The sequence below is a fragment of the Oreochromis niloticus genome, linkage group LG8, assembly GCF_001858045.2.
Source record: "Oreochromis niloticus isolate F11D_XX linkage group LG8, O_niloticus_UMD_NMBU, whole genome shotgun sequence".
NCBI classification, from domain to species: domain Eukaryota; kingdom Metazoa; phylum Chordata; class Actinopteri; order Cichliformes; family Cichlidae; genus Oreochromis; species Oreochromis niloticus.
Genome location: NC_031973.2, coordinates 9060067 through 9084483, shown reverse-complemented (window position 1 = coordinate 9084483; position 24417 = coordinate 9060067). Strand labels below are relative to the sequence as shown.

The following is a 24417-nucleotide window of genomic DNA, read 5'->3' as shown; positions in this document are numbered from 1 at the left end:
AATCTCTCTTGCATAGGGTTTTTTTTTCCGGTAGAAAAGAAGAGTTACATTTAGGCCTAAATGTTAAATTATTTAACCTGAGTGAGAGCCAGCTGTCCATGCTTCCGAAGTCAGATGGCTTGTGAGAGACCGAAGAAAGTCTTAACCTGAGCGGGGGGATCGTGAAAATCCAAGCTGAGCGCGATTGGGTGAGTAGGGTGCGAATGGATCCGCCCCTTTTGTTATGTGATTGTCAGCGGGGCAGTAAGGTTTACCTGGTATGATTGATATGCACACAGGTAAAAGTGACGCGAATTGTTTTAGTGGTCTGGCGAAGGGGGTATTATTGTGAATTGGTCTGAGTACCGCTAATTGTTTTAGCGGTCTGGCGAAGGGGGTATTATTGTGAATTGGTCTGAGTACCGCTAATTGTTTTAGTGGTCTGGCGAAGGGGGTATTATTGTGAATTGGTCTGAGTACCGCTAATTGTTTTAGTGGTCTGGCGAAGGGGGTATTATTGTGAATTGGTCTGAGTGCCGCTAATTGTTTTAGTGGTCTGGCGAAGGGGGTATTATTGTGAATTGGTCTGAGTACCGCTAATTGTTTTAGTGGTCTGGCGAAGGGGTATTATTGTGAATTGGTCTGAGTGCCGCTAATTGTTTTAGTGGTCTGGCGAAGGGGTATTATTGTGAATTGGTCTGAGTACCGCTAATTGTTTTAGTGGTCTGGCGAAGGGGTATTATTGTGAATTGGTCTGAGTACCGCTAATTGTTTTAGTGGTCTGGCGAAGGGGTATTATTGTGAATTCGGTCTGAGTGGCGGCAGGGCAGCGGGGCACCTGGGAGGCGGAGTGGATCTCCGGCGCAAATTTCAAACGAGGTAAGCAGCATTCGGGGATGAGCCGGGGAACGAACAAGAAGGAAAAAGAGAATGCTCTGGTTGCGGGCCAGTGCGGCTCGGAGCGAAGGGAGAACTTAGACTCTGAGCGGGATTTGAGAAAAAAAGACTAAGGATTTGGTTTCAGGATTTGCCCTGTTATCGAATATAAGGTTTTGGGTATACGGGGTTCCCTACAGGTTATTTCTAGGGGTTTTTTGTTTTGCGTATTTTTGGAGAGAAACCGCGGAGGTTTTTTTTTGTTTTTCAGGAGGATTGGCCGGTTATGTGCCTAAGGATCGCGAGTAAGAACTTAGACACGGAGCTAGTGATAGGGCTGTTTTTTGAGAAAAAAAGACTAAGGCTTTTGTTTCAGGATTTGCCCTGTTATCGAGTATAAGGCTTGGGGATAGGAGGGTGCCTACAGGTTATTTCTAGGGGTTTTGGAGAAAAAACGCAGAGGGTTTTTTGTTTTGTTTTGTTTTTCAGGAGGTTTTTTTTTGTTGTTTGTTTTTTTGCTGTAAGCCGCTGGGAGCCGCGGTGCGTTTATGATCGCGAGAGTTTTTTGCGACTCGGACTTTGATTTTAAATTTCTTTGTTCGGATTAAACAAATGCATATAAATTTAAATAAACTTTTCCCACAAGGCATGCACCCTGTATGTCTGGCCATACTGAACGTTACAAAAGCACAAGTTTAACTAAGCACATTTATACTGGTTTAACACATTTTCACCCATAAACACGGAGCCCCCACAGAAGCACGGTCCCGAGTCAGGCGCGCGCACGAGCGCGCCTAGACACACAGGCGCGCTCGTGCGCGCCCTGTGCACTCATGCGCTGTCATGCGCTGACCCACCACCAGATGGCGTTTCTTTAGGGAAAAAAGGAAAAAGTTTTTAATGGATTAAAAAAAATAAAAGAATGCTATTTGATATAAAAACTTTTCTAAAATAAGCAATTAGTTCTTATTTTTGGGGGAAGAAAAGCCAAGAACTAGCATATTTTGGATGAATATCATATTTTTATGAAAATCATAATTTTTATGAATATCATAATTTAATTATTATCATAATTTAATTATTATCATAATTTAATTACTTCCTGAGCTCATGAATAATTCATAGAACCTAACACTCAAAAAGCTCATGAATATTTTGACAGAAGGGGTCTATTATCCCTCTCTCTCAAAGTTGCCTCCATTTTTATATTTTTTTTTATTAATATTTTGTAATAATTTATTCATAATAACTTATTCTGTTTTGGGAGTATTTTTTATGTATCTGTATTATATTATACATACTCATTAAAAGTGAATCTCTGGCCAAAAAATGCACTCAGTTTACTTTTTACTCACTATGAGCATCATTCATTATTCTCCCCCAGTAATTAAGGTTAGGATATGTATTTTTTTTTTTTTATTCCAATCCATTGTTCTTTTGCAGCATTTAAATAAACTTTATCAGATTTGATGATTTTGTTACAGACTTTTCAAAAAAGTGTTTTGTTTTTCTTTCACAAATGTGGGCATTAAATTGTGTTAAAATGTACACAACAGTGATGTCATTTTTGAGACGAGGACCCAGGCACAGAGAGACTTGATGAATTTAAGAATCTTATGATTTAATAAAGAAATTTGCAGACTTGCACAGAGATGGTAAAATTATGATGACTGATAACGGAGATGAAGACAACAGACGATGAGGACAGGGAGGAACAGGGGTTTAAATGCACCAAGGAGACAGTCAGAGGGAACTCGGGACAACTGGAGACATTTAAGGATGCATGGACTCACAGAGACAGGGAAGAAGTCTCATCGTGACGTGTAAAGTTTATTTTGCCTGGCTGGGCAGCTCTCTGGGTGCTCAGCACCCCCAAAGCTCTGATCCTAGAATCGCCCCTGGATCAGAGGTTTAAACGGCATCTTGCCATTAAATAAATAGTACTTAGGAAGCCTCAGGTGAGAGACACAAAGGGATTTATTACACTACTGAGTGGCATTAAGAGTTCTAAATAACAACCAAAGAGTGATTTTGTCACATATCTGTTTTTTTTTACAGGTTGAGGAAAACCAAAAGTTTATTCCTTATGTTTGGACTGTGATGGTGAGTTCTGCCACTAGATCATGCATAAAACTGAACAACGAACAGTCTTTTATCTTTCTGCCCTTATTTTTACCTTTCCTTCATTTTGTTTCATTGGCAGAGTTGGCACAATGAATATATTTCCTGGATCCAGATCAGTTTTTTGCATTAAAAATGTTTCTCTACCTATTGAGGTTTTGTGGAAGACAAATCTCACCATTGAAGAAATGTAAGTATAAGTATACTCACATACAGAGACATAGATAGAACACGTCTTTCCAGAAAGTCGAGCCCAAACCTTTAACTCGGACCAATTACAATCATTTCCTGCTCCATATTTTATTTTTTGACTTGACTAGAGAAGTTTCACATGAGTTACAGTTCAAAATAATCCTCAGCTCCTTAGTTCATAAACTATGCATAACAAGACATTTAAGCCCCTATCCCTGAAAGCCAGCTTTCTTCTGATTGGCTTCTCCTCAGAAAAGTAGCCTTGGTGTGGCCCCAACCAGAAATGTGCCATCATGACTGAGACCCACAAGAAAAACAAAGCAAAAGAGAACAGATAGCAAACAGTTTGAGACTGAACTTCTGCATCACAGGGATTATTACTGGTGTCATTATTTGAAATTCTGACCATGTTTATATTCTAACAGTATAAATGTGATAAAAATAAATAAATGTTTATCAGTGGTCACCTTAAAAAGTTGTTCAAATTGTTTGAAATGGAGGTGTTTGTGTGATTCAGCACTCAATATAGTGCCAAATCACACCAGTAGCTCTTCAAGGTGACAACAAGGCAATGAGATGGACTTAATGATGTAAAATGAAAAACTGATCAATGATAGCATGCTTTTTATGGTCTATGGACAAATACCAGTGCGCAGTGTCATAGGGTTACCTCTTGTTCAGTGGCAGCTAGGAAAGACTACAGTGCTACTGTGATTTTTGTGAGATAAGCAGTTAGGAAGTGTATATGTACTTATGTATCAATGAATCTCTAACCTACATCAGGTTTTGTACCAATGCAGCTACAGAGAGGTATACAGAAGAACTAACAATGACTTGATATTTGTGCTTTTCTAGTTTGTGAGGAACCTGCGTGTTTCTTTGTTTCCATACAGGACAGAAATGAACAAAGCTCCTCCAAGTCCTTATCACACTATCAGTGACAAAGGATATGTTGAAGTTCAGAATGACCCGATGACACTGAAAACTACAACTTGAGGCCAAACATACCTTGCTAACCAGTGTACTCTTCTGGATTATGGGGGTCAGATATGTTTGGGCACAGCAGCCTAGTGTAAGCACACCGTAAAATTAAACATTAAAAAAAAAATACGTGTGGGGTGTATATGTGTGGGGTACATATCAAGTTGAAATAATAAAAAATAAGAAAGACATGTCACGCCTACAGCAGCAGAAATGTGGAGATGTGAGTGAAGGACCCAAAAATGCAGGCACTGGCTTAGATGTGATGAGTGAGCTTTATTTTCACATGGTGAAATTATAGACAGAAATGGAGAGGCTGAGGACAGAGAAGAAATAACCTAAACTGGGAAAATCTAACAAATGAATCCGAACCCTAAACTCACAGGATTACTTGCAGAGGAACACGGAGTGGAACTTGGGACGATAAGCAGAGGTAATACAGACAGACCAGTGACGAGCACAAGAGAACACACACTATAAAAACACATTCGGACAAGGAAACGAGGAAACTGCACACAGGAGGGAGACATGGCTGAATCTAATTAACATGACGAGACAGGGAGGACACAAACTGAACATGCCAACATCAGACACGGACCTTCAAAGTAAAAGAGGAAAGATACACTGACAGAACTCAGAGACATGATACTAACAGAGAACAAAGGGAAGACATGGGCAGGTATGACTAGACCCTAAACCAAGGAAGCACAGTAACCAAAACCAAAGAACTAGAAAGTCTTAACCAGAATAAATCCGAAATCAAAAGATAATAATAATCAAAATAAAGCAACTGAGTCCACAGTCTGAGTCTGTGGACAAAACTGTCATGATCCTGGGTCATTTTGACCCAGCGTTTTGTGTTTCCTTGAAGTTCATTTTGTGCCTCGGGTGTATTCTGATTTTGGTATTCTGTCTCCTCCCCTTGTGCCCTGTTCGTGTTCTGGATTTCCTGTTTTATTCTGATGGTCTGTGTCTGTTGTCATCGTGTTCAGCTTGTATCCTCAGGTCGTCTTGTGTATTAGAATCAGCTGTGCTCCCACCTGTATGTCATTACCTGGTCTCCTTGTTTGTGTGTGTATATATAGTGGGTGTCAGTCTGTGCCTGTCGTCGGCTCGTCTGTGTATCTCTGTGTAGTCTGCGTTCTTCTGTGTATCTCGGTGTACCTCTGCGGTCTTCTGTGTCTCTCTGCATTCTCCGTTTCATATGACTTCAGGTTTGCTCTTTAGTTTTCCCAGTTTAGGTTTCTTTAGTCATTTGTCATTCCTCACTGCCTGTTCTGCCACTGCCACCTGTAAATAAACCCTCACTCATATCACCAGTCGGCTGCTTGCATTTTGGGTCCTCATTCATCCTCAACACGACTGCTGCCCCAGCCGTGACAGTACGAGCCGACCAAACATGGACCCAGCAGCATCCGCACCCTCCCAGGAGTTTCGGGAGGAAGTAATTGACTCTGTTTCGAGGTTGATTAATCTCTGGCTCGAACGTGAGGGGGAGGAATTGCACCGCGCTGTAGAAGCCAGGCTACAGCGATTACACTCTGCTCACCACTGGCTACTGGACTCTCTTCATCCGCTCGCACAGGACTTCATTCTGAACGAGCTTCACCTTCACCCTTCAACCGCTACCGCTTCCCAACCCAGCCCGGCGGCGAATGTTTTGCTCTGCCCGCCGGGGAATCTGCGGCCCGGCCCGCCGGATGTGGAATTACCCGGCCGGTCGGTGCTATCCCCAAGAAGGAAGTGACGTTCACGCCACCGACGCCCATCGCCACAGCCGGACCCCGAGACTTCCGAATTGCCGGCTGTGGTGAGTAAAAGAGACAATAACCACGAACCTTCCAATTTAAGGACTGTTTATTCTGGGGCCGTTTTCTGTGCCGCCAGTAAGGACTATGGTGTTTTCCCTGGCTCACCTGCTACTGTCGATTATAAGAATGTGTTTCCTAAGACCGTAGCTGCCCAGCCTCCAGGAGCTCACTTAGCTGCCCAGCCTCCAGGAGCTCACTTAGCTGCCCAGCCTCTAGGAGCTCAGTTAGCCGCACGGCAGCCACAAGCTCAGTTAGCCGCTCAGTCGTCACCTCCATCACATTCTGCCTCACAACCCATAGCTCTGTCACTACCACAGCCAGACTTACTGCAAACTATGTTAGAATCCATAGCCCAGTCAATAGCTCAGTTGGTAAAAGAATCATCTGCCTTACCATCAGCTCAGTCTCCAACTTCACCACCATTGTCGTCCCAACCATTATTTCAGTCACCCTCAGTCCAGCCTCCTCTTCAGCAGCCACTAGCCCTGCGTCCTGTGTCAGTTGCTCCACCTGTACAACAATCCAAGTCATTTCAACCTGAAAAGAACTGTTTTTCATCTGTTCATTCTAAGCAGAGAGACAAACCGCATAGTATTGTAACCAGTCCTCAAAAGCTGGCCATTTCAGTGACTGTGATGCACTCCAGGGCCTCCCCAGAGGCTGAGTTTCAGCCCTCAGCCCGCTCTGGACCCCTGGAGGCTAAAGGCCCAGCTGAGGACTGCACCCGGCTGTTGCTGCCTGAGCAGGGTCAGTGCTCCGTGCAGCTGCGGTCAGCCGTGTGTGTGCCGGGGGCCCCTGTGCCCGCTGGTTCAGTGACCGTTTCCGCTGGGGGTTCTGGAGAGCCCGTCCAGCCCGTCCTCATGTCCGCTGGGGGTTCTGGAGAGCCCGGCCAGCCCGTCTTCATGTCCGCTGGGGGTTCTGAGGAGCCCGTCCAGCCTCCTGCCTCGTTAGCTGGAGGGTCCGAGGGACCGCTCCGGCCTCCTGTCTCCGCTGGAGGGCCCGAGGAGCCCGTCCAGCAACCTGACTCGTCAGCTGGAGGGTCCGAGGGACCGCTCCGGCCTCCTGTCTCCGCTGGAGGGCCCGGGGAGCCCGCCCAGCAACCTGCCTCGTCCGCTGGAGGGTCCGAGGGACCGCTCCGGCCTCCTGTCTCCGCTGGAGGGCCTGAGGAGCCCGTCCAGCAACCTGCCTCGTCCGCTGGAGGGTCCGAGGGACCGCTCCGGCCTCCTGTCTCCGCTGGAGGGCCCGAGGAGCCCGTCCAGCAACCTGACTCGTCAGCTGGAGGGTCTGAGGGACCGCTCCAGCCTCCTTCATCGTCAGCTGGAGTTCTTCTGTGTATCTCGGTGTACCTCTGCGTTCTTCTGTGTCTCTCTGCATTCTCCGTTTCATATGACTTCAGGTTTGCTCTTTAGTTTTCCCAGTTTAGGTTTCTTTAGTCATTTGTCATTCCTCACTGCCTGTTCTGCCACTGCCACCTGTAAATAAACCCTCACTCATATCACCAGTCGGCTGCTTGCATTTTGGGTCCTCATTCATCCTCAACACGACTGCTGCCCCAGCCGTGACAAAAACATTATTTTGACATACTCAAGATATATTTATAGAGTTTAGTTTTGCATAAAAAAATCAGCAAGCAAAAGATTCCAATACATTTGGTATGAAGAGGAAAATCAGATATACAAATTCATTTTTGTTTATTTCAGCTGTGAAGTACAAATATTTTTAAATGAGGAATCACTCACATTTGGGGCTATCCTCCAGTGGCCACTGAAGGAACGACAATTTTGTGTTGGCTTCTTTTCGCCTCTACTTGATGTGTACAGTTTATAGCTGACTGATGACTTGTGAACAGCATCTCTCGCAGGCAAGGAGCAGACTCAACATTAGGCGAATGGGGTGATACAGAATGTGCGACCTATGCTGTGATGTGATGCTTTGGTGTCCTTTCATTTCCACTTCAGATCATGACATTCGGCTGCAGCCAAGTGACAACTCTACAGAAGCGACAGAGTGGTCTCCTGATTTGATGCGGAAACAATATGAGTGGCTGTTCATAAACATGACAGTCACTGCCAACAATGCCAGTGATTTAGTTGGCCAAGACATCATTATTTACACTGTATGTATTTCTATACAAAATCAGAAAGTAGCTTGGCATTATGATTTTCAGTACAGTGACCAGCGGTCATTTTTTTCCTTTTCTGCCTTGCTTCACTCTATTCTGTCTTTTTTATTCTATTTTTATCTATTTTTTTCTTACTTCATCTTATTGCCTCTATTCTTCATTTCTTCATGGTTTTCCTTAGTATTGCTCAATTATATTTTACTGCTTTGCAAATATGCCGCATTTACCTAATGCATTATTTAGGTTTACTGCACACTTCATTCAGTTGTGCTTGAGCTTGTCAGCGATTTGAACTAAATCCAGATTTTTACAGATCACCTTGAAGAGGCGATTGCTTCTCTGTGTTGTCAACTTCTTGCTGTCTGTCCTCTTCTTCTTGTCTTTGGACTTGGCCTCCTTCCTGATCCCAGACAGCGGGGGTGAGAAGCTCAGCTTCAAGGTCACTGTTCTGCTTGCCGTCACAGTGTTACAGCTCATCCTTTATTTTTATTTTTTTTTATTTATTTTTTTATCCTTAATGAAATTCTGCCTGCAACATCAAACAGGATCACACTTATAGGTAAAGAAGCACAAAAAGTCTTGCCTTCACTGAATACTTCATACTGTCTTTGCTCTGATGATGGTCACTAAACGACCATAATGAAATGACTGTAGCAAGACTGGAGGGTTTTAGACAATACCTTCAAGGCAGAATTGTACACATTTTCAAACATACTTGTGAGGTACAACAAATATCAGCACTAAAGGGTAGCGGCAGAGTGTAGATGGTACTTAGATAACTGAGGTGAAGATTAATTATCTGGCAAAATTGAAAATATCACAAGTGGAGAACACAAAGGCAATGTGGCAACTTACCTTTGACCCGGTAACAAAGTCTGTCAGCATAGTCTGTCTGACAGCACGAGTGGAACCAAGCAAATCCAAACAAAGTCCAGAACAAAAACCTAGGAACAAACATGGAAAATGATTTAAGACGTCAGGAGAACATACACGGGACTTACAAGAGATCTGAACAGACAGACAGACAGTAGACAAAAACAAAAAGAAATCACTGTCATTAACTTTCTCACCTTTTCCAAACAGGGCCTCTCTCCCTCTACTGATGGAGCACTTATTACATCTCAATATGCTGAAAATAAAGATGCAAACATGTAAAAGCATTTACCCACATCCTGATTTTACCCGAGCCAGTGAGGAAATGATTTCCCAGATACATTATGAACATCTATATACTGCAATTACTGCTGTTTTCAGTTTGCTTTACATAAATATCTCAAACACACAGCATCAGCCATGAGTGGTTGTTGTGAATTCAAATACTTTTACATTTTAATGTATCATAAATGCTCTTCAACAGTTGTTTGGATGATTACAGGAAGTTCTGTTATCCTCTTAGAAAAATGCAAGACATGAATGTCTGTTTATTGCTTGAGCTACTACTACTACTATTATTAATAATAATAATAATATTAATAGTAATTCTTATTTAAGTAGCCACTGCATCACAGAATTTCCATCATCCCCTGCAGTAATTCAGACAGCTTAAATCAAGGGTGTCAAACTCTATTGCGCTGGGGGCCGAAACTCAAGGCACACTTTAAGTCGCAGGTCAGACAAGATGAACATTTATTGAACACACTAAAACAACTTTTTTTAAACATAAATATGAATAATAGCAGACAATTATTCCAGAATAAATAAACTTAGAAAAATTAAACTTTAACTTTGACTTTAAATATTTTGCTCTCCATAAAAATATGTCCTGTTAAATTTATGCAAGTTAGAAATATGAACATGCTGCCAAAAACCCCAGAAAAAAATAAATGAAAATTGTGCTTTTAAGTAAACGGTAAAATAACAACAAATCAAAACAATGAGATTTTGTTGCTATTATGCTATTTTATAAAAAAATAAAATATTTTGCTCCTCATAATAGTATCTCCTGTCAAAATGATACGAATTCAAAATATGAACATGATGCACAACACAAAAACTGGAAATATAAATAACATTTCTGCTTTTCACCAAAAGTTAAAAAGAACAACAAATCATAAGATTCAGTTTTCTTTGCTCTTATGCCATTTTTTCAGAGCTGGATGCTTGGCATCTTTTTTGGCAACAAGTTCGTTTAAGTTTGGTGTGACGTCTTGTGTTGTAGAGATTCTCAGGATGGACTGCAGGTGTTCATCAGTGAGACAACTCCTGTGTGCTGTTGTGTTAATCTTCATCACGGAAAACAGCTTCTCACACAGATGTGTGCTACCAAACATACACAAGGTTCGAGCCGCATGTAGATGGAGCTGGGGCATTGCTTCAGGTATGGAACGAATGAACTGTGCGGGCCTTGAGTGTCCCATTACACTGCAGCTCAATCAGCTCCATCTGAATCTGCACAGGTGCAGTTTCCATGTCAGCTGTAAATGGGTTGGGAAGCAGTTCAAAATTGTCTTTTTCTGCTCCAAAGTCACCAAAGCGCCGTGCGAACTCAGTGCGCTCAGTTTATCAGAAAAGTGCGCATTTGGGAACACTGTTGCGCCGACTTGGTTCAACATTACTTAGTAACGGGAAAAGTGAGGCAAGTTGCAGTGGTGCATTTGTGACTCCCATAGGAGCAGCTTCACTTGAAATGCCTTCCCACATCATACATGCCATGTCCATGAACTGACAGGTTTCTTTGCTGAGCTCAAAAACTCTATAAAGAACTTTTCCCCAACTCAGCCAACGGACCTCTGTATGATAAGGATTCTGAATCTCTTTCCTGCATGAAAGAGGGAAATTGACTGTCATTTAAACCTTTAGTTTGGATAAAATTTATGTTTTGCATTACGTTACTCATTACTTTTGTAACTTTTCAGACAGTGCTATATACAACAGTTAAGGGGACAGGGCTCCAGGGAAATCCAGGGGAAAAGCACTCATTCCTCATCAAAAAAATCCACGCACGTGACCAATCTCTCTCTCTCTGACACTCACCACACGGGACACACAGGGGAAACAGTCCAGGGAGTCTGTACACAGAGAAACGCTTGTTAATACAAAAGCACGAAGACACGAGAGAAAACTTGCTGAGACTAGACTTTACTAAGTCAGGGCCCTCAGGTGCATCCTTGCCCAGATGATGCAGAACCTTCTACCAGATTGCAGAAGTTGGAACAGTTTGTTGCCAGGATGGGACGGGTCCTTCAGTATCTGTGCTGAAGGACCCTACACCAGCATCTCCTGGTGTAGGTGTCCTGAAGTGGGGGGAGAGCAATCCTGCAGCAGCGTTCAGCTGTACGGATCACTCTCTAAAGAGCTTTTTGGTCCTTAACACAGCTGTTCCCAAACCAGGATGTGATGTTCTGTGTGAGGATGCTTTCCACTGTGCCTGTATCGAAAATCCTCATGACATGTCATGAAGATGCTGGAGAGACTCATCCTGAGACACTTGCGTCTGCTGGTGGAGCCTTGGCTGGACCCCCTGCAGTTTGCTTATCAACCCCATATCGGCGTGGAGGATGCCATCATCTACCTGCTGGATGAGGCTTTTTCTCACCTAGGGTCATGTTCTTTGTCTTCTCTAGTGCTTTTAACATGATCAGACCATCACTGCTGGGGAATAAGCTCACGGAAATGCAGGTGGACCCCACTGGTAGCTTGGATCATGGACTATTTAACAAGTCGACCACAGCATGTTCAGCTGAAGAGCATCATGAGCAGCACGGGGGAGATGCAGGGGACTGTCCTATCACCCTTCCTCTTCACCCTTGTTAGGAATAAAAGAAATATTTTTTAATGTGTATCTGCTCATTATAATGTTTTATGTACTTTAATAATGAAGGCTTGTAGAGCAAGGCCACCTTTGACTCACAAACTAAGTGTTCAGCCAGACTGAAAAACAGGAAGTTTTAGTGCACAGGCATATTAATAGATAAGACACAGAAAAGAGGAACTTTCCATATAAGCAATGTTTGAAACTGTGTGTGATGTGTAAAGTACCAAAATAAAACCTATAAGAGGCACAGTTCATGATGCTATGTTAGAGCTCTTGCATCTGGCGTTTGAGCTGTGCAGGGGTGTCTCTCTTCCGGAAGATGATTGAATAAAAAGAAATATAAATGTTTTAACACACTATGTGTCGGTTTTCTCTGTTCTGTCATGGGGAAAAAGGATCGGGGTTCAAAACCCTCTACACATCTGACTTCAGGTACAAGTCTCAGTCATGTCATCTGCAGAAATTCTCTGATGACTCTGCCATTGTGGGCTGTATCAGGGATGGACAGGAGGAGGAGTACAAGAGTGTGGTGGACTGCTTTGTTGAGTGGTGTGAGCTAAACCATCAACAACTTAACATGTCTGAAAGGAGAATGCTAAAAAAAGCTTCTTTGTATCATGGACAACCCCTCCCACCCCATGCATGCCTTCATGATGGACCAATGGAGCACACGCAGCAAAAGACTCATCACCCTGAAATGCAGAACTGACCGCCACAGGAAATCCTTCGTACCGGTGGCACTAAGACTGTACAACTCTTCCTCAATCTGTAGGTGATTTTCCAGAGGAATACCAAAGTTATTCTGTTCTCATTCAGACCATGCAATATCACCCAACAGTATTTTATCGAATGTTTGTTTCATCTCCCCATAGCCAATGTTCCCTCTAATTTTTCATGTGTCTGAGCAAACACACAAACTCCCTGAGCGGCCCCTTGGACCACTGTGAGCAACAGCAGACGTATGCACTGTGGTCACGCCAGCATCGAATCCATCCAAGTTACATGGTGTATTAAAATAATCAAATTACAGCATTTACATTTATGTTAGACTACTTTTAATTAACTGCTTTACCCCACTTACAATGAAAATTTTAAAAAATCTTGTTCATGACCTGTGTGGTATGTTAACACTATTGGAAGTAAAAATAACTTGAACTCCAATTTTGGAAACAAAGCTTTCTTTCTTTCTTTCTTTTTTTTTAATAAAGCTCTGACTTGTATTTTGAGTATGAGTCTGTGTGAGTATGAGTTTGCAAAAGCAAAAAATAAAGAAAACAGGGACTGTTCCATCAATACTGATGATTGTCATCAAATATTTAAACAGAAAAAAAAACACATTCTATGAAAAGCATTACCTAATTTTGAGTATGACAGCAGCAACGTGTCTAAAAAGTTGGAAAGTTGAAATATTTTTCTGTTGACTAAGTTCTATCTGTATCTGTCAGTTGTTATAATTCAAATCAAATCAAATCACTTTTATTGTCACATCACATGTGCAGGTACACTGGTACAGTACATGCGAGTGAAATTCTTGTGTGCGAGCTTCTCAAGCAACAGAGGTGTGCAAAAATACAATAACATATAACAAGCAAAATATAAGAATGGCTAAATCTCAGAGTAATAAATATATGTACAATATAAGAGTGTATGCATTACTGGATGTGTATACTAAATATGTTTTTCTACGTGTGTGTGTGTGTGTGTACACATATTTTACAAATTAAATAGAGTAAACAATAAAATGAAATATATAAAATATACAGAGGTTGGTCGTTGGACATGTGCAAAACAAGTGGCATTAATGTACAGTATGGAGTGCATAATGTTGAAGTTCCAGTAGTGAGGGTGAGGTGTCTATGAAGTGTTCAGCAGTCTGATGGCCTGGTGGAAAAAGCTGTCTCTCAGTCTGCTGGTACGGGACCGGATGCTGCAGAACCTCCTTCCTGATGGAAGTAGTCTGAACAGTTTGTGGCTGGGGTGACTGGAGTCCTTGATGATCCTTCCCACTTTCCTCAGGCACCGCTTCCTGTAGATGTCTTGGAGGGAGGGAAGCTCACCTCCAATTATCCGTTCAGCACACCGCACTACTCTCTGGAGAGCTTTGCAGTTGTAAGCGGCGCTGTTGCCATACCAGGTGGTGATGCATCCAGTGAGGATGCTCTCAATGGCACAGCGATAGAAGGTCCTGAGGATGCGGGGGCTCATCCCGAATCTTTTCAGTCTCCTGAGAAAGAAGAGGCGCTGCTGCGCCTTCTTCACTGTTTTGTTTGTGTGTACTGACCACGTAAGATCCTCAGCCACATGTACACCAGTACAGGAGAGGGCTCAGTACACACCCCTGTGGAGCACCAGTGTTCAGTGTGACGGGGGATGAGGTGATGCTGCCCAGTCTGACCAGTTGGCCTTAGTCAGACCACTAATTGTCCTTCACTATGTGATTTGTTCTGTAGTGCTGATATGGCAGTTTGGGGTTTCTTGCTTTTCCCAGTAGAATTTTGTAGTTATGCTGGTGTAATTCGGAGCACTGAGAATAGATAATATGGCTGGGGTAGGATTTTAGGGTTAGGGTCTTTTTTTTAAAAGAGGGATGTAACTGAGATCAAACTCTGGGGGGAATATTTATGCTTAAATATTTATTGTTGCCAATGTGAAGAAGGACAGCATGGTCCTGACCTGGATATTGCATTCTCAGAGAGTGACATTATGGTTTATTTATTCCAGTTGATTGTGTATTTAAGAGTATTTCACTTAAAAAGCAAGATGCACTGCCCTGACTGCTGGCTGGAGCAAATGGCTCAAAATGTATCTTTTGCTGCAGCTTCAGTCATTGTCATTTTATTTCTTTCTCATCTGAACTCTAAACTCTGATACATACAGAATCAGCTTTTCTCCATGTTTTCATGCATTATGTGGTTGAACTTGGCACGACTTTAGACATTGTCTCTATTGGTTGCGGTGAAGTAATAATGCTCACCCAGTCAAACCTTTACTGCGACATGCATGAGTACTCCTCGCCGGCATGTTTGCATTTCCGCTGCACTATGATTGGTTCATTTGGTAACTGGTTTAGGATGAGGCAAGCAATAGAAAAGAATAGGTTTCAGAGCACAACGTGCTGCTTTGTATGTTAAAGGGGCTTTTGAGATTTTGGAGAAGTCATTGATTATATTTGTATGGTTTTTACTAAGCTAACTACCTTTAACTTAGTAAACTCCCACCGTAAGGGTGTGTTTTAACTGATGAAACTGTGTCGTACTCAGGCTCAGACATCTGATTACTGCCTTTTACAAGTTTTATTGCACAAGCATAAGCTAACACCAGTACAGTAACCGTGCCTTTACCAGAAGCCAGGCAACCAACTGAAAGACACAAAATAAACAACCATACAACATTAAAAAAGCAACCCTATTAACAACAGCACAGTTCGGTAATAGTCATATTTATAGCTTTAACACGTTATTTAGTCAACACAGAAACTCACCAGCTCGGCCTCATCAGTCATAACAGCAATATCAAAGAAAAGAAGATCCAGCAGGTAGGATCTATGAGTGGCTGTTAACACATACCATCCCAGACTTACATAAATCACTCCGTCTTAAATGAAATTGTCATTTAAAGCAAATACGGATCTGGTTAATTATTAATCACAACAAAATAAATTGGCATGTTAGAAGATATGGGGAAAAAACACTCAATATTGAAAGTTTCTTGTAATGAGTTATGTGAATCGTATAGATATAATCAATAATTTGCATGGGACTAATTTTGTCTTGTGAATTTTTGTCTTCTGCTGTGTTGCTGCAACAAATGGACAAAGAAGGAGAGAGAAAGTATTCGTGTCTGGTTCCCTGTGAAGTGTCAACCTTTGTATCCCTGCCCACCCTCTGCTGCTGTTTGCTAGATTCTTTGGATAATTAGTTTTTACATTTGCCCCACCCTCTTCTAGGGTAAGGCATTGACTTAAATGGAGCAGGAAGCATCTTAAGAACCCACAGAGGACAAGGGTGCATACAACACCCTTGTCATCGACCCCTTCTAACTACAGTTTTATCAGTGAGGCCAGGGTGAGCAGGAGAGGAGGAGGGGTTGCTGTCTTATTTAATGAATCATTTCAATGTAAGCAGCTATCTCCTGGAAGTTTTCAGTCTTTTGAATATGTGGCTTTACAGCTGAAGGCCCCATCCAAAGTTGTGTTTCTTAATGTTTACAGGCCTCCCAAATACTGCACAGACTTTTTTAATGATCTCAGTGAACTGCTGTCTGTAATCTGTGTTGATTTTGACTGTGTAATTATTGTTGGGGATTTTAACATCCATGTGGACAACCCTCAGGACAAAGGGACTAAAGACCTGAGTAACACTCTGGGCAACTTTGGGCTGACTCAGCATGTAACAGAGGCCACACATAATAGAGGACACACTCTTGACCTACTGATCTCCAAGGGCCTGAGCATCTCGAAGGTTACTGTGTCTGATGTGGGCCTGTCTGATCATTACTGTGTTTTCTTTGAAAGTAAAATCTCAGCCCACACAAATATATCAACAGCACTGATCACAAAACGGTGTATAACTGAAAACAGTAGTGAGATCTTTAACCAGGTCTTCCCATTAACACCTGACCTGTCCAGAGGTTCAGTCAATGAGCTCGTCACCAGCTTCAATGCTAAAATGTTAAATGTAATGGATACTATTGCTCCCATTAAGGTGAAGGGAGGAAGAAGTCTCCATGGAGAAACTCCACACTGGTGAAAAATGAAAAAAGAGAGTGTAAGAAAGCTGAGCGCAGATGGAGAAAAACAAACCTCCAGGTTCATTATGACATCTATAAAGAGAAACTTCACAATTATAATTTACAACTGAGGAGTGCAAGGAGGTCCTACTTCTCTGACATCATCACTAAAAACAGTCATAACGCTCGGGTCTTATTTTCTACAGTTGACAGGCTAACAAACCCTCCTGTGTCAGTGGCAGCTGAACTTCATTCGACCATGGCCTGCAATGACTTTGCCAAATTCTTCACAGAAAAAATCCAAAAGATTAGACAAGCAATTGGTACATCAACAGCAGATCCAGGATATGTACTGTGTCCACCGAAAAACTGTTTAAATACCATGAAACAGTTTCACCCTATTAACAGCAAAGACCTGGAGGACATCTTAGGTCAACTGAACTCCTCCTCTTGCTATTTAGATGTCCTGCCAACAAGTTTTTTCAAAAAGGTCTCAAAGACTTTGGAGTCAGACCTGTTACAGATCGTCAACTTTTCTTTAATATCAGGTGTGTTTCCAGAATCACTAAAAACTGCTGTAATTAAACCTATACTGAAAAAGGACAATCTTGACAAGACACAAATGAATAACTACAGGCCGATCTCAAATCTCCCATTTTTAAGTAAGATCATTGAAAAAGCAGTTTCTCAACAGCTCAATTACTTCTTAACACAGAATAACTGCTATGATGCCTTCCAGTCAGGTTTTAGACAGAACCACAGCACTGAAACCGCTCTGACCAAAGTGTTTAATGACATATGTCTGAACACAGACAGTGGAAAAATGTCAGTCTTAGTTTTACTGGATCTCAGTGCAGTATTTGACACAGTTGACTACAACATATTACTCAAACGACTGGAGAACTGGGCAGGTCTTTCAGGAACTGTACTAAACTGGTTCAAAACATACTTAGAAAACAGGAAATACTTTGTATCAATAGGTAACTTCACATCTGAGCAGACAAGTATCACATGCGGAGTTCCCCAAGGTTCCATCTTGGGACCCCTTCTGTTCAACATTTACATGCTCCCACTGGCACAGATTATAAAGAACAACAAAATAAACTATCATAGCTATGCAGATGACACACAAATATATATCACAATGTCACCAGGAGACCGAGGCCCTGTACAGGCTCTTGGTAAATGCATTGAGGAAATTAATGACTGGCTGTGCCACAATTTTCTCCAGCTAAACAAAAACAAAACTGAAGTAATAGTCTTTGGAGCCAAAGAAAAACGATTACAGGTCACCAGAGAACTTCAATCTATACACCTAAAAACCACAAACCAGGCGAGAAATTTGGGTGTAGTGATGGATGCAGACCTAAACTTAGAAAAACACATTAAGACGATAACAAAATCAGCTTACTATCACCTCAAGAATATTTCAAGGATAAAAGATCTGATGTCTCAACAGGACCTGGAAAAACTAGTCCATGCATTCATCTTTAGTAGGCTTGATTACTGTAACAGCATCTTTACAGGTCTACCTAAAAAATCAGTCAGACAACTACAGCTCATTCAGAACTCTGCTGCTAGAGTCCTCACTAAGACCAAAAAAGTGGACCACATCAGTCCAGCTCTGAGGTCTTTACACTGGCTGCCTGTCCGTCAGAGGATAGACTTTAAAGTTCTGATGCTAGTCTATAAAGCTCTGAATGGTTTAGGACCAAAATACATCAGTGACCTCCTGACCCAGTATGAACCTTCCAGATCTCTCAGGTCATCTGGATCCGGTCTTTTATCAGTCCCCAGAGTCAGAACCAGACACGGAGAAGCTGCATTCAGCTTTTATGCTCTTTATATCTGGAACAAACTCCCAGAAAGCCTCAGATCAGCTGAAACACTCAGTTTATTTAAATCCAGGTTGAAGACTCACCTGTTCTCAGCTGCTTTTGAATAAAGCACCAAATCCACACTTTTAAGCTTAAATTCCAAAACTTACATTTTAACTACTGATTCTATCTACTGTTCTGATTTTATCTACTGTTTTGATTTTTGATTTTATATACTGTTTTGTTTGTTTGTTTGTTTGTTTGCTTGTCTTAATCAATTTTAAATCATGCTTTTTATCTATTTTGTTTTTAATGTCTCTGTAAAGCACTTTGAATCACCTTGTTGTTGAATTGTGCTATATAAATAAACTTGCCTTGCCTTGCCTTACAGATCTCTGAAAGCAACAATGATCGCTTGTTTCTTCTTTCTGCTCATAATCACAGGTAAGCAAATATTATTATATTTTAATTCAGTTAGTAATTTCAGCATTTTATTTATATACAAATATATGAATATTAGGGTTGGGACTCAAAAAATAATCTAATTAATTAATCTCGATTAATCGCATTTAGTCACACACGAAAATCTGTCACAAAGTGCAAATGTTTTTTTTCATTTAAAAGGGTTTTAGTGGGCAGTAGAATTAAATAATAGACATGAACATTAATATTTTAAACTCAAACTCTTTTAATTTCTACGGGAAAAAAGCATTTAAACTGCATTTCAATTCAAAACAAGGAAAGAAAAATAATATCCCTGGCCCAAACTAGGCAGACTTAAAATTAAAGTGCTATTTTAAGTACTGTAAGTACATTTTCAAAATGGTATTGTCTTTAAATAATAATAATAATAAGGCTAGGCTAGGCTAAAACAGTGTGATCATTGATGAATTTAGTACAAAACATAACAAACCCATTGGACTCAAAATACTCCCTTGCTTATTTACTTTCCATCTCTCTCAGCCAGTTACTTAGGCAAACTAGCTTGTTTACATTTTCAGAGCTCAGGGCAGGTCTCTTTTTTGTTACTATGTGACCTGCAAGTAAGAACAGTCTCTCACATGGGACATAAATAGCAGGACTAATCAAATACTTGCAGGCCAGGACAGACAGCTGTGGGTGGGTCGCTGCTCAACTGGACTACCACTGCGGTGGGCAGTCTGTCTCGCTGATAGTTGATTCTGCTCTCTACAAACTCTGAAGACAATGAAGAGAGGAGGAGGCTCTTTGTCTTTGCTGGCTCCTTTATGGTGGCATCTTTACAATGTTCCTGCAGCAGGGCCTCAAGGCTGGTCCAAATCTCTTCTCGCTCTCCCCTTGAGAGACGCTTTAAATCCTTAAAACGTGGGTCAAGCACAGTGGGTCTTGTGGGTCTTGAGCCACTGATGGTTGAGTGTAGCTAACACTGGGATAGGGCCTTTTAGAAGGCAGTCTTAAATTTCACCATGTAGTGTGAGTACGGATGGGTACCGGTATGGCACCGGTTCTGACATAAACGGTAGTAACCAGACCAAAAAGCAGTGCACATTTCGGTGCTTTTTTTCGGTGCTTGTTTTTTCCTGAGATGTCATACACTTTGGATTCTAGCCAATCATTTTACCTTTGCAAGGATAGTAGGCAGGCCGAGGTACGTACGTTCTTTTAGAGCAGAGTTACAGATTAAAAATGCCCAAGGCAAAGCGGTCAAAAGTCTGGCTGTACTTCACAGCAAAAGATGCAAACTCAGCAGCCTGCAACAAGTGCTTTAAGGTGATACTGTGCAAAGGAGGCAACACCTGGAATCTGACGATGATAGCGTTTTATTAAAAGCCGAGAAATGTACCATATTTGATAGCTTGCTGCGAGCCCTCACATCGGCACATCTACTGCGGGTGTGGTGCCTGTTATCGGACCCGGAGTTAGCAACATCCCCCAAGAACCCAAAGAGTAGAGTCCTGGCCCCTAGCCCTGCCAGTGTAGCAGAAATGTTGACGGATGATGATGGCAGCAGCAGCAGCCGTTCTTCTCTGGGCGAGTAGCTTAATGTCGTTCGTGTGTAATTTACGTTGAGTACGCTAACCACGTTATGAAATTAATGCATGTAAGGTGAACTAGCAAACACCGTCGTAGTTACATGCGGCTGTCTTCTTGTTTGATGGCAGATACTCCCTTCACCCTGGCCAAAAAGGCTAAAATGGCCAAAGAAAAAGTGGGAAACAGCAAAACATGAGAGGTTTTTGGACAAAGTTTGTGTTTTTTCCATTGTTTAAGCACTGCTTCCATCCAAGAGTGATACCATATATGCCCTATAGCTGCAGAAAAGGCTAACATTGTTATCTTTTTACAAAAAAAACAGCTGAACATGAGAGGTTTTTGGACCAATTTTGTGTTCTCCATTCTTTAAGCACCGGTTTGAGCACCGTTTGAGCACCGTTTAAGCACCGGCACCGTTTCAAAAGTACCGGTTTGGCACCGGTATCGGATAAAACCTAAACGATACCCATCCCTACTTACTGGTGTGTTTGGGGTCGTTGTGTTGTTGAAACACCTGTTTCGAGGGCATTTCATATTTAGCATAAGGCAGCATGACCTCTTCAAGAATTTTGATATAAGCAAACTGATCCATGATCCCTGGTATGAGGTAAATAGGCCCGACACCATAGTAAAAGAAACAGCCCCATATCATGATGCTTGCACCACCATGTTTCACGGTCTTCAGAGTGTAGTGTGACTTGAAATCAGTGTTTCGGAGTCGTCTGACAAACTGTCTGCAGCCCTTGGACCCAAAAAGAACAACCTTTCATCAGTTCCACAAAATGTTTCTCTATTTCTCTTTAGGCCAGTTATATGTTCCTTGGCAAATTGTATCCTCTTCAGGTCTTCTGCTTTTTTAACAGTGGAACTTTGCGGGGGCTTCTTGCCGATAGATTAACCTCTCACAAGCATCCTCTAATTGTCACAGTACTCACAGGTAACTTCAGACAGTCTCTGATCTCCCTGGCTGAGTGATTCTGGCTATTGTTCGATCCATTTGAACAATAGTAGTAGTATTAAGTTTTCTTCCACATCTCTCTGGTTTGGCTTTCCATTTTAAAGCATTGGAGATCATTTCAGCTGAGCAGCCTATCATTTTCTGCACTTCTTTATATGTTTTCCCCTCTCCAATCAACATTTTGATTAAAGCATGCTGTTCTTCTGAACAATGTCTGGCACGACCCATCTTTCTAAGGTTTTCAGAGAATATTGCATGTACAACATGTGCTGGCTTCATCCTTAAATAAGAGCCACATGAATGATACCTGTTTCTTCACATAATGAACGACCTCACTGGTTCAACTCCACACTGCTATTATTGTGAACACGCCCCTTTCACTTAATTATTCAATTACACAGACTCAGGTGCATTCATATCATGAATGTTGAGTCTGTTGGTTTCTCTGACTCTACTACACCTACTGGTAAATTATTTGCCATATAAAAATATGATTTATACCAAAAACACTGATTGATCTGATTCGTCATGTTGGACTGCTATTATTTTGAACACAACTGTACATCCTGTGGTGGTGTTACAGACACCCAAAACAACATTAATAACACTGCATGGTTTGGCACATTTAGACCACCCAAAACTTCTCACTTAACTCCTTTCTCTTTAGTATTTGAATACAAATTCACATAATACTTCTTTGAGTATAAATCTGTTTCTATTGTACCTAACCACCTGGGGAAACAAAATCACAGAATACCATGAAGAGGAGGTCTGTCCTCTACATTGCCAATTTCATCCTGCCAGTGCTCTTCTTCTTGCTTCTGGACTTATCCTCCTTCCTGATCTCAGACACTGGGGGTGAGAAACTCGGCTTCAAGGTCACTATCTTGCTTGCTGTCACAGTGATGCAGCTTCTTCTCAATGAGATTCTGCCAAGCTCTTCAGACAGTATTCCACTTATAGGTAAGGAAGTGTGTTTGACTGCACATATAGTCAATACTTATTTGTCCACAAATTTAATAATACTGCCTGCTCTCCTCAGCTGTCTACTGCATTGGAATTTTTGCTCTGATGCTGCTCAGCCTCCTGGAGGCAATTTTGGTTAAGCATCTGATTGAAAAGGATTCTGCAGTTGAAGATGAGACAGATGGAGACCGAAGCCTGGGGGAGAACTCTGGGAACAACCAGGGCAGCCACAACTTCTACAGCTGTTTTAGAGGTGAGCTTAATCATAGCAAACATTCCACAAATAACCCCTGCTTGCAGTTTTAGTTGTGTTGCATTAATCTTTATGCCTAATGTTTTTCCAGAGATTAAGAGACGCAGTCACCATGCCTCTGTTGATGAGGTATCCTCTCATGAAACACCATCTGTGTCTCTGTCCCGAAAGGTTGGGAAAAAATGCACATTTTTTTTCTTTTTGTAGGTGCATTTCAGAAGCTCCCGAAAGGGATGCTTGCATTGCAGAGATTATCCTGTATCTCAAACTGTATATCAGAAGCAAACATTTTTTATTAAATCAATGTAGAAACAAACCAGTGTGTCAAATGTTAAGGCTATCATTAACCTTGTTGATTGCCTAACATCTTGTTGATTGGCTTTCTACAAAACCACTCTTTCAGGGCAGCAGCAGTAAACTGACAGAGGTGTCCTTTGCTCTGGAAAAAGTGTCAGATGAGCTGCAGGAGACAAGGAAAACGGTGACTTTGCTCAGCAGCAACAGGAAGTCTGGCTACTGGACCAGAATGGCTAAAAAAATCAACAAGGTTTTCATAATTTTTTATTTGACTGCAGTCACTGTGTTCTTAGCAATTATGGTTTCATTGTGGAACAGTGCTGAGGATAAGTAGGGCTAAAGTTAAAAAACCTAAAAAAACAAAAGCAAAAAAGAAAACACACGAACTTATTTCTTACTCTGTGTTATATATTTGCAGTTAATTTCTATTTGTCCAAAACAAAAACATTTTAGAAACCAGAAAAAAATTCTGAAATTGAACTCTAGAGTGTTAGTAGTGTTGTGATCAGTGTCAGGTCATAATCAAAAAAGTAATGTATTACACATATTACCCAGAACACTTTTCTTAAAAGTAATGCAGTAAATTACTCCAAGGAGAAAATAATTAATTATACTGCTGTTAACATTATTTTCATCTTATTCTGTAAAATGACCTGAAACACACTCTTTCATAATTACCATTTAACAGTATAAACTGAGGCTACAGTCCCACACAGCAACACAAATCCCTATCCCGATAAGGACATACATATGATCTTTCTCTTAGTATTTAGGTATGAACACAAAGCTGACAGCACAAGCAAAGGTGAAAACCAGCACAAAGATTGTAAAAAAAACGATTGCCACAGTGATTCTAGACTTCAGAGAAAAAAGTATGCATTGTTTCACGATTTATGAGATGGAGCATTAGTTGTATATTCATAGAGTTTATTATTTAAGTGTAGCTCCTGACCTGATGCTTCCTTGTACACTTTGCCCTTGTCGAGTTTGAGTGTATTAGCTAGTTCCAGTTTTATTTTTCCTACTTTATTTATTCTTGTGGTATTGTGTTTAGTTCCCTTCCTGTTTCCGCTCTCTGTATTTGCAGTGTATTTATAACCTTACCCTTTCTTTGATTTGTATTATTTTGTATCAGTATACTACCCAAAGAGCTTTGTTTGTCTAATTAACATGGAAATCAAAAACACATCATTTAGTGGTCATTAAAGTGTGTTCAGATTTATTTATTTATCGCATTTAATATATTTAACTTATTGATGATGATTTATCTCATAAATTGTGAAACAATGCTGACTTTTTTTCTTGGAATTCTGGATGAAAAAAAGACGTCCCCACTTTTTGTTTTGTTTTTTCCAATGTCTCCAGTTCTCTTTCGTACATAAGCTTGTTTTAAAAGTTAAAAAATTCTAAAAAGTTCTAAATCATTAGTTTCAGCCTATCTGAATAAAAGACTGAGTATAACATGTTCTAATATGCTAGTGCTTTCTCAATAGAGAACGCAGGACATAATGTTCAGAGTGAAAATATAGCGGATTGTTATTGTTACATA

At 41.3% G+C, this 24417-nt stretch overlaps 1 protein-coding gene across 1 annotated transcript in view; it reads left to right on the top strand.

Annotated features, from left to right (window-relative positions):
* Window positions 1-23445, top strand: part of LOC100691968 (5-hydroxytryptamine receptor 3A-like) — a 75835-nt gene extending 52390 nt beyond the window's left edge. Inside the window, exons 5-9 of the mRNA XM_025909866.1 lie at window positions 7919-8076; window positions 22105-22315; window positions 22395-22571; window positions 22663-22742; window positions 22975-23445. Coding sequence (XP_025765651.1) covers window positions 7919-8076; window positions 22105-22315; window positions 22395-22571; window positions 22663-22742; window positions 22975-23202 — 854 coding nt within the window. The 3' untranslated portion in view covers window positions 23203-23445. The remainder of the gene's footprint in view (window positions 1-7918; window positions 8077-22104; window positions 22316-22394; window positions 22572-22662; window positions 22743-22974) is intronic.
* The last annotated feature ends 972 nt before the right edge of the window (window positions 23446-24417 follow it).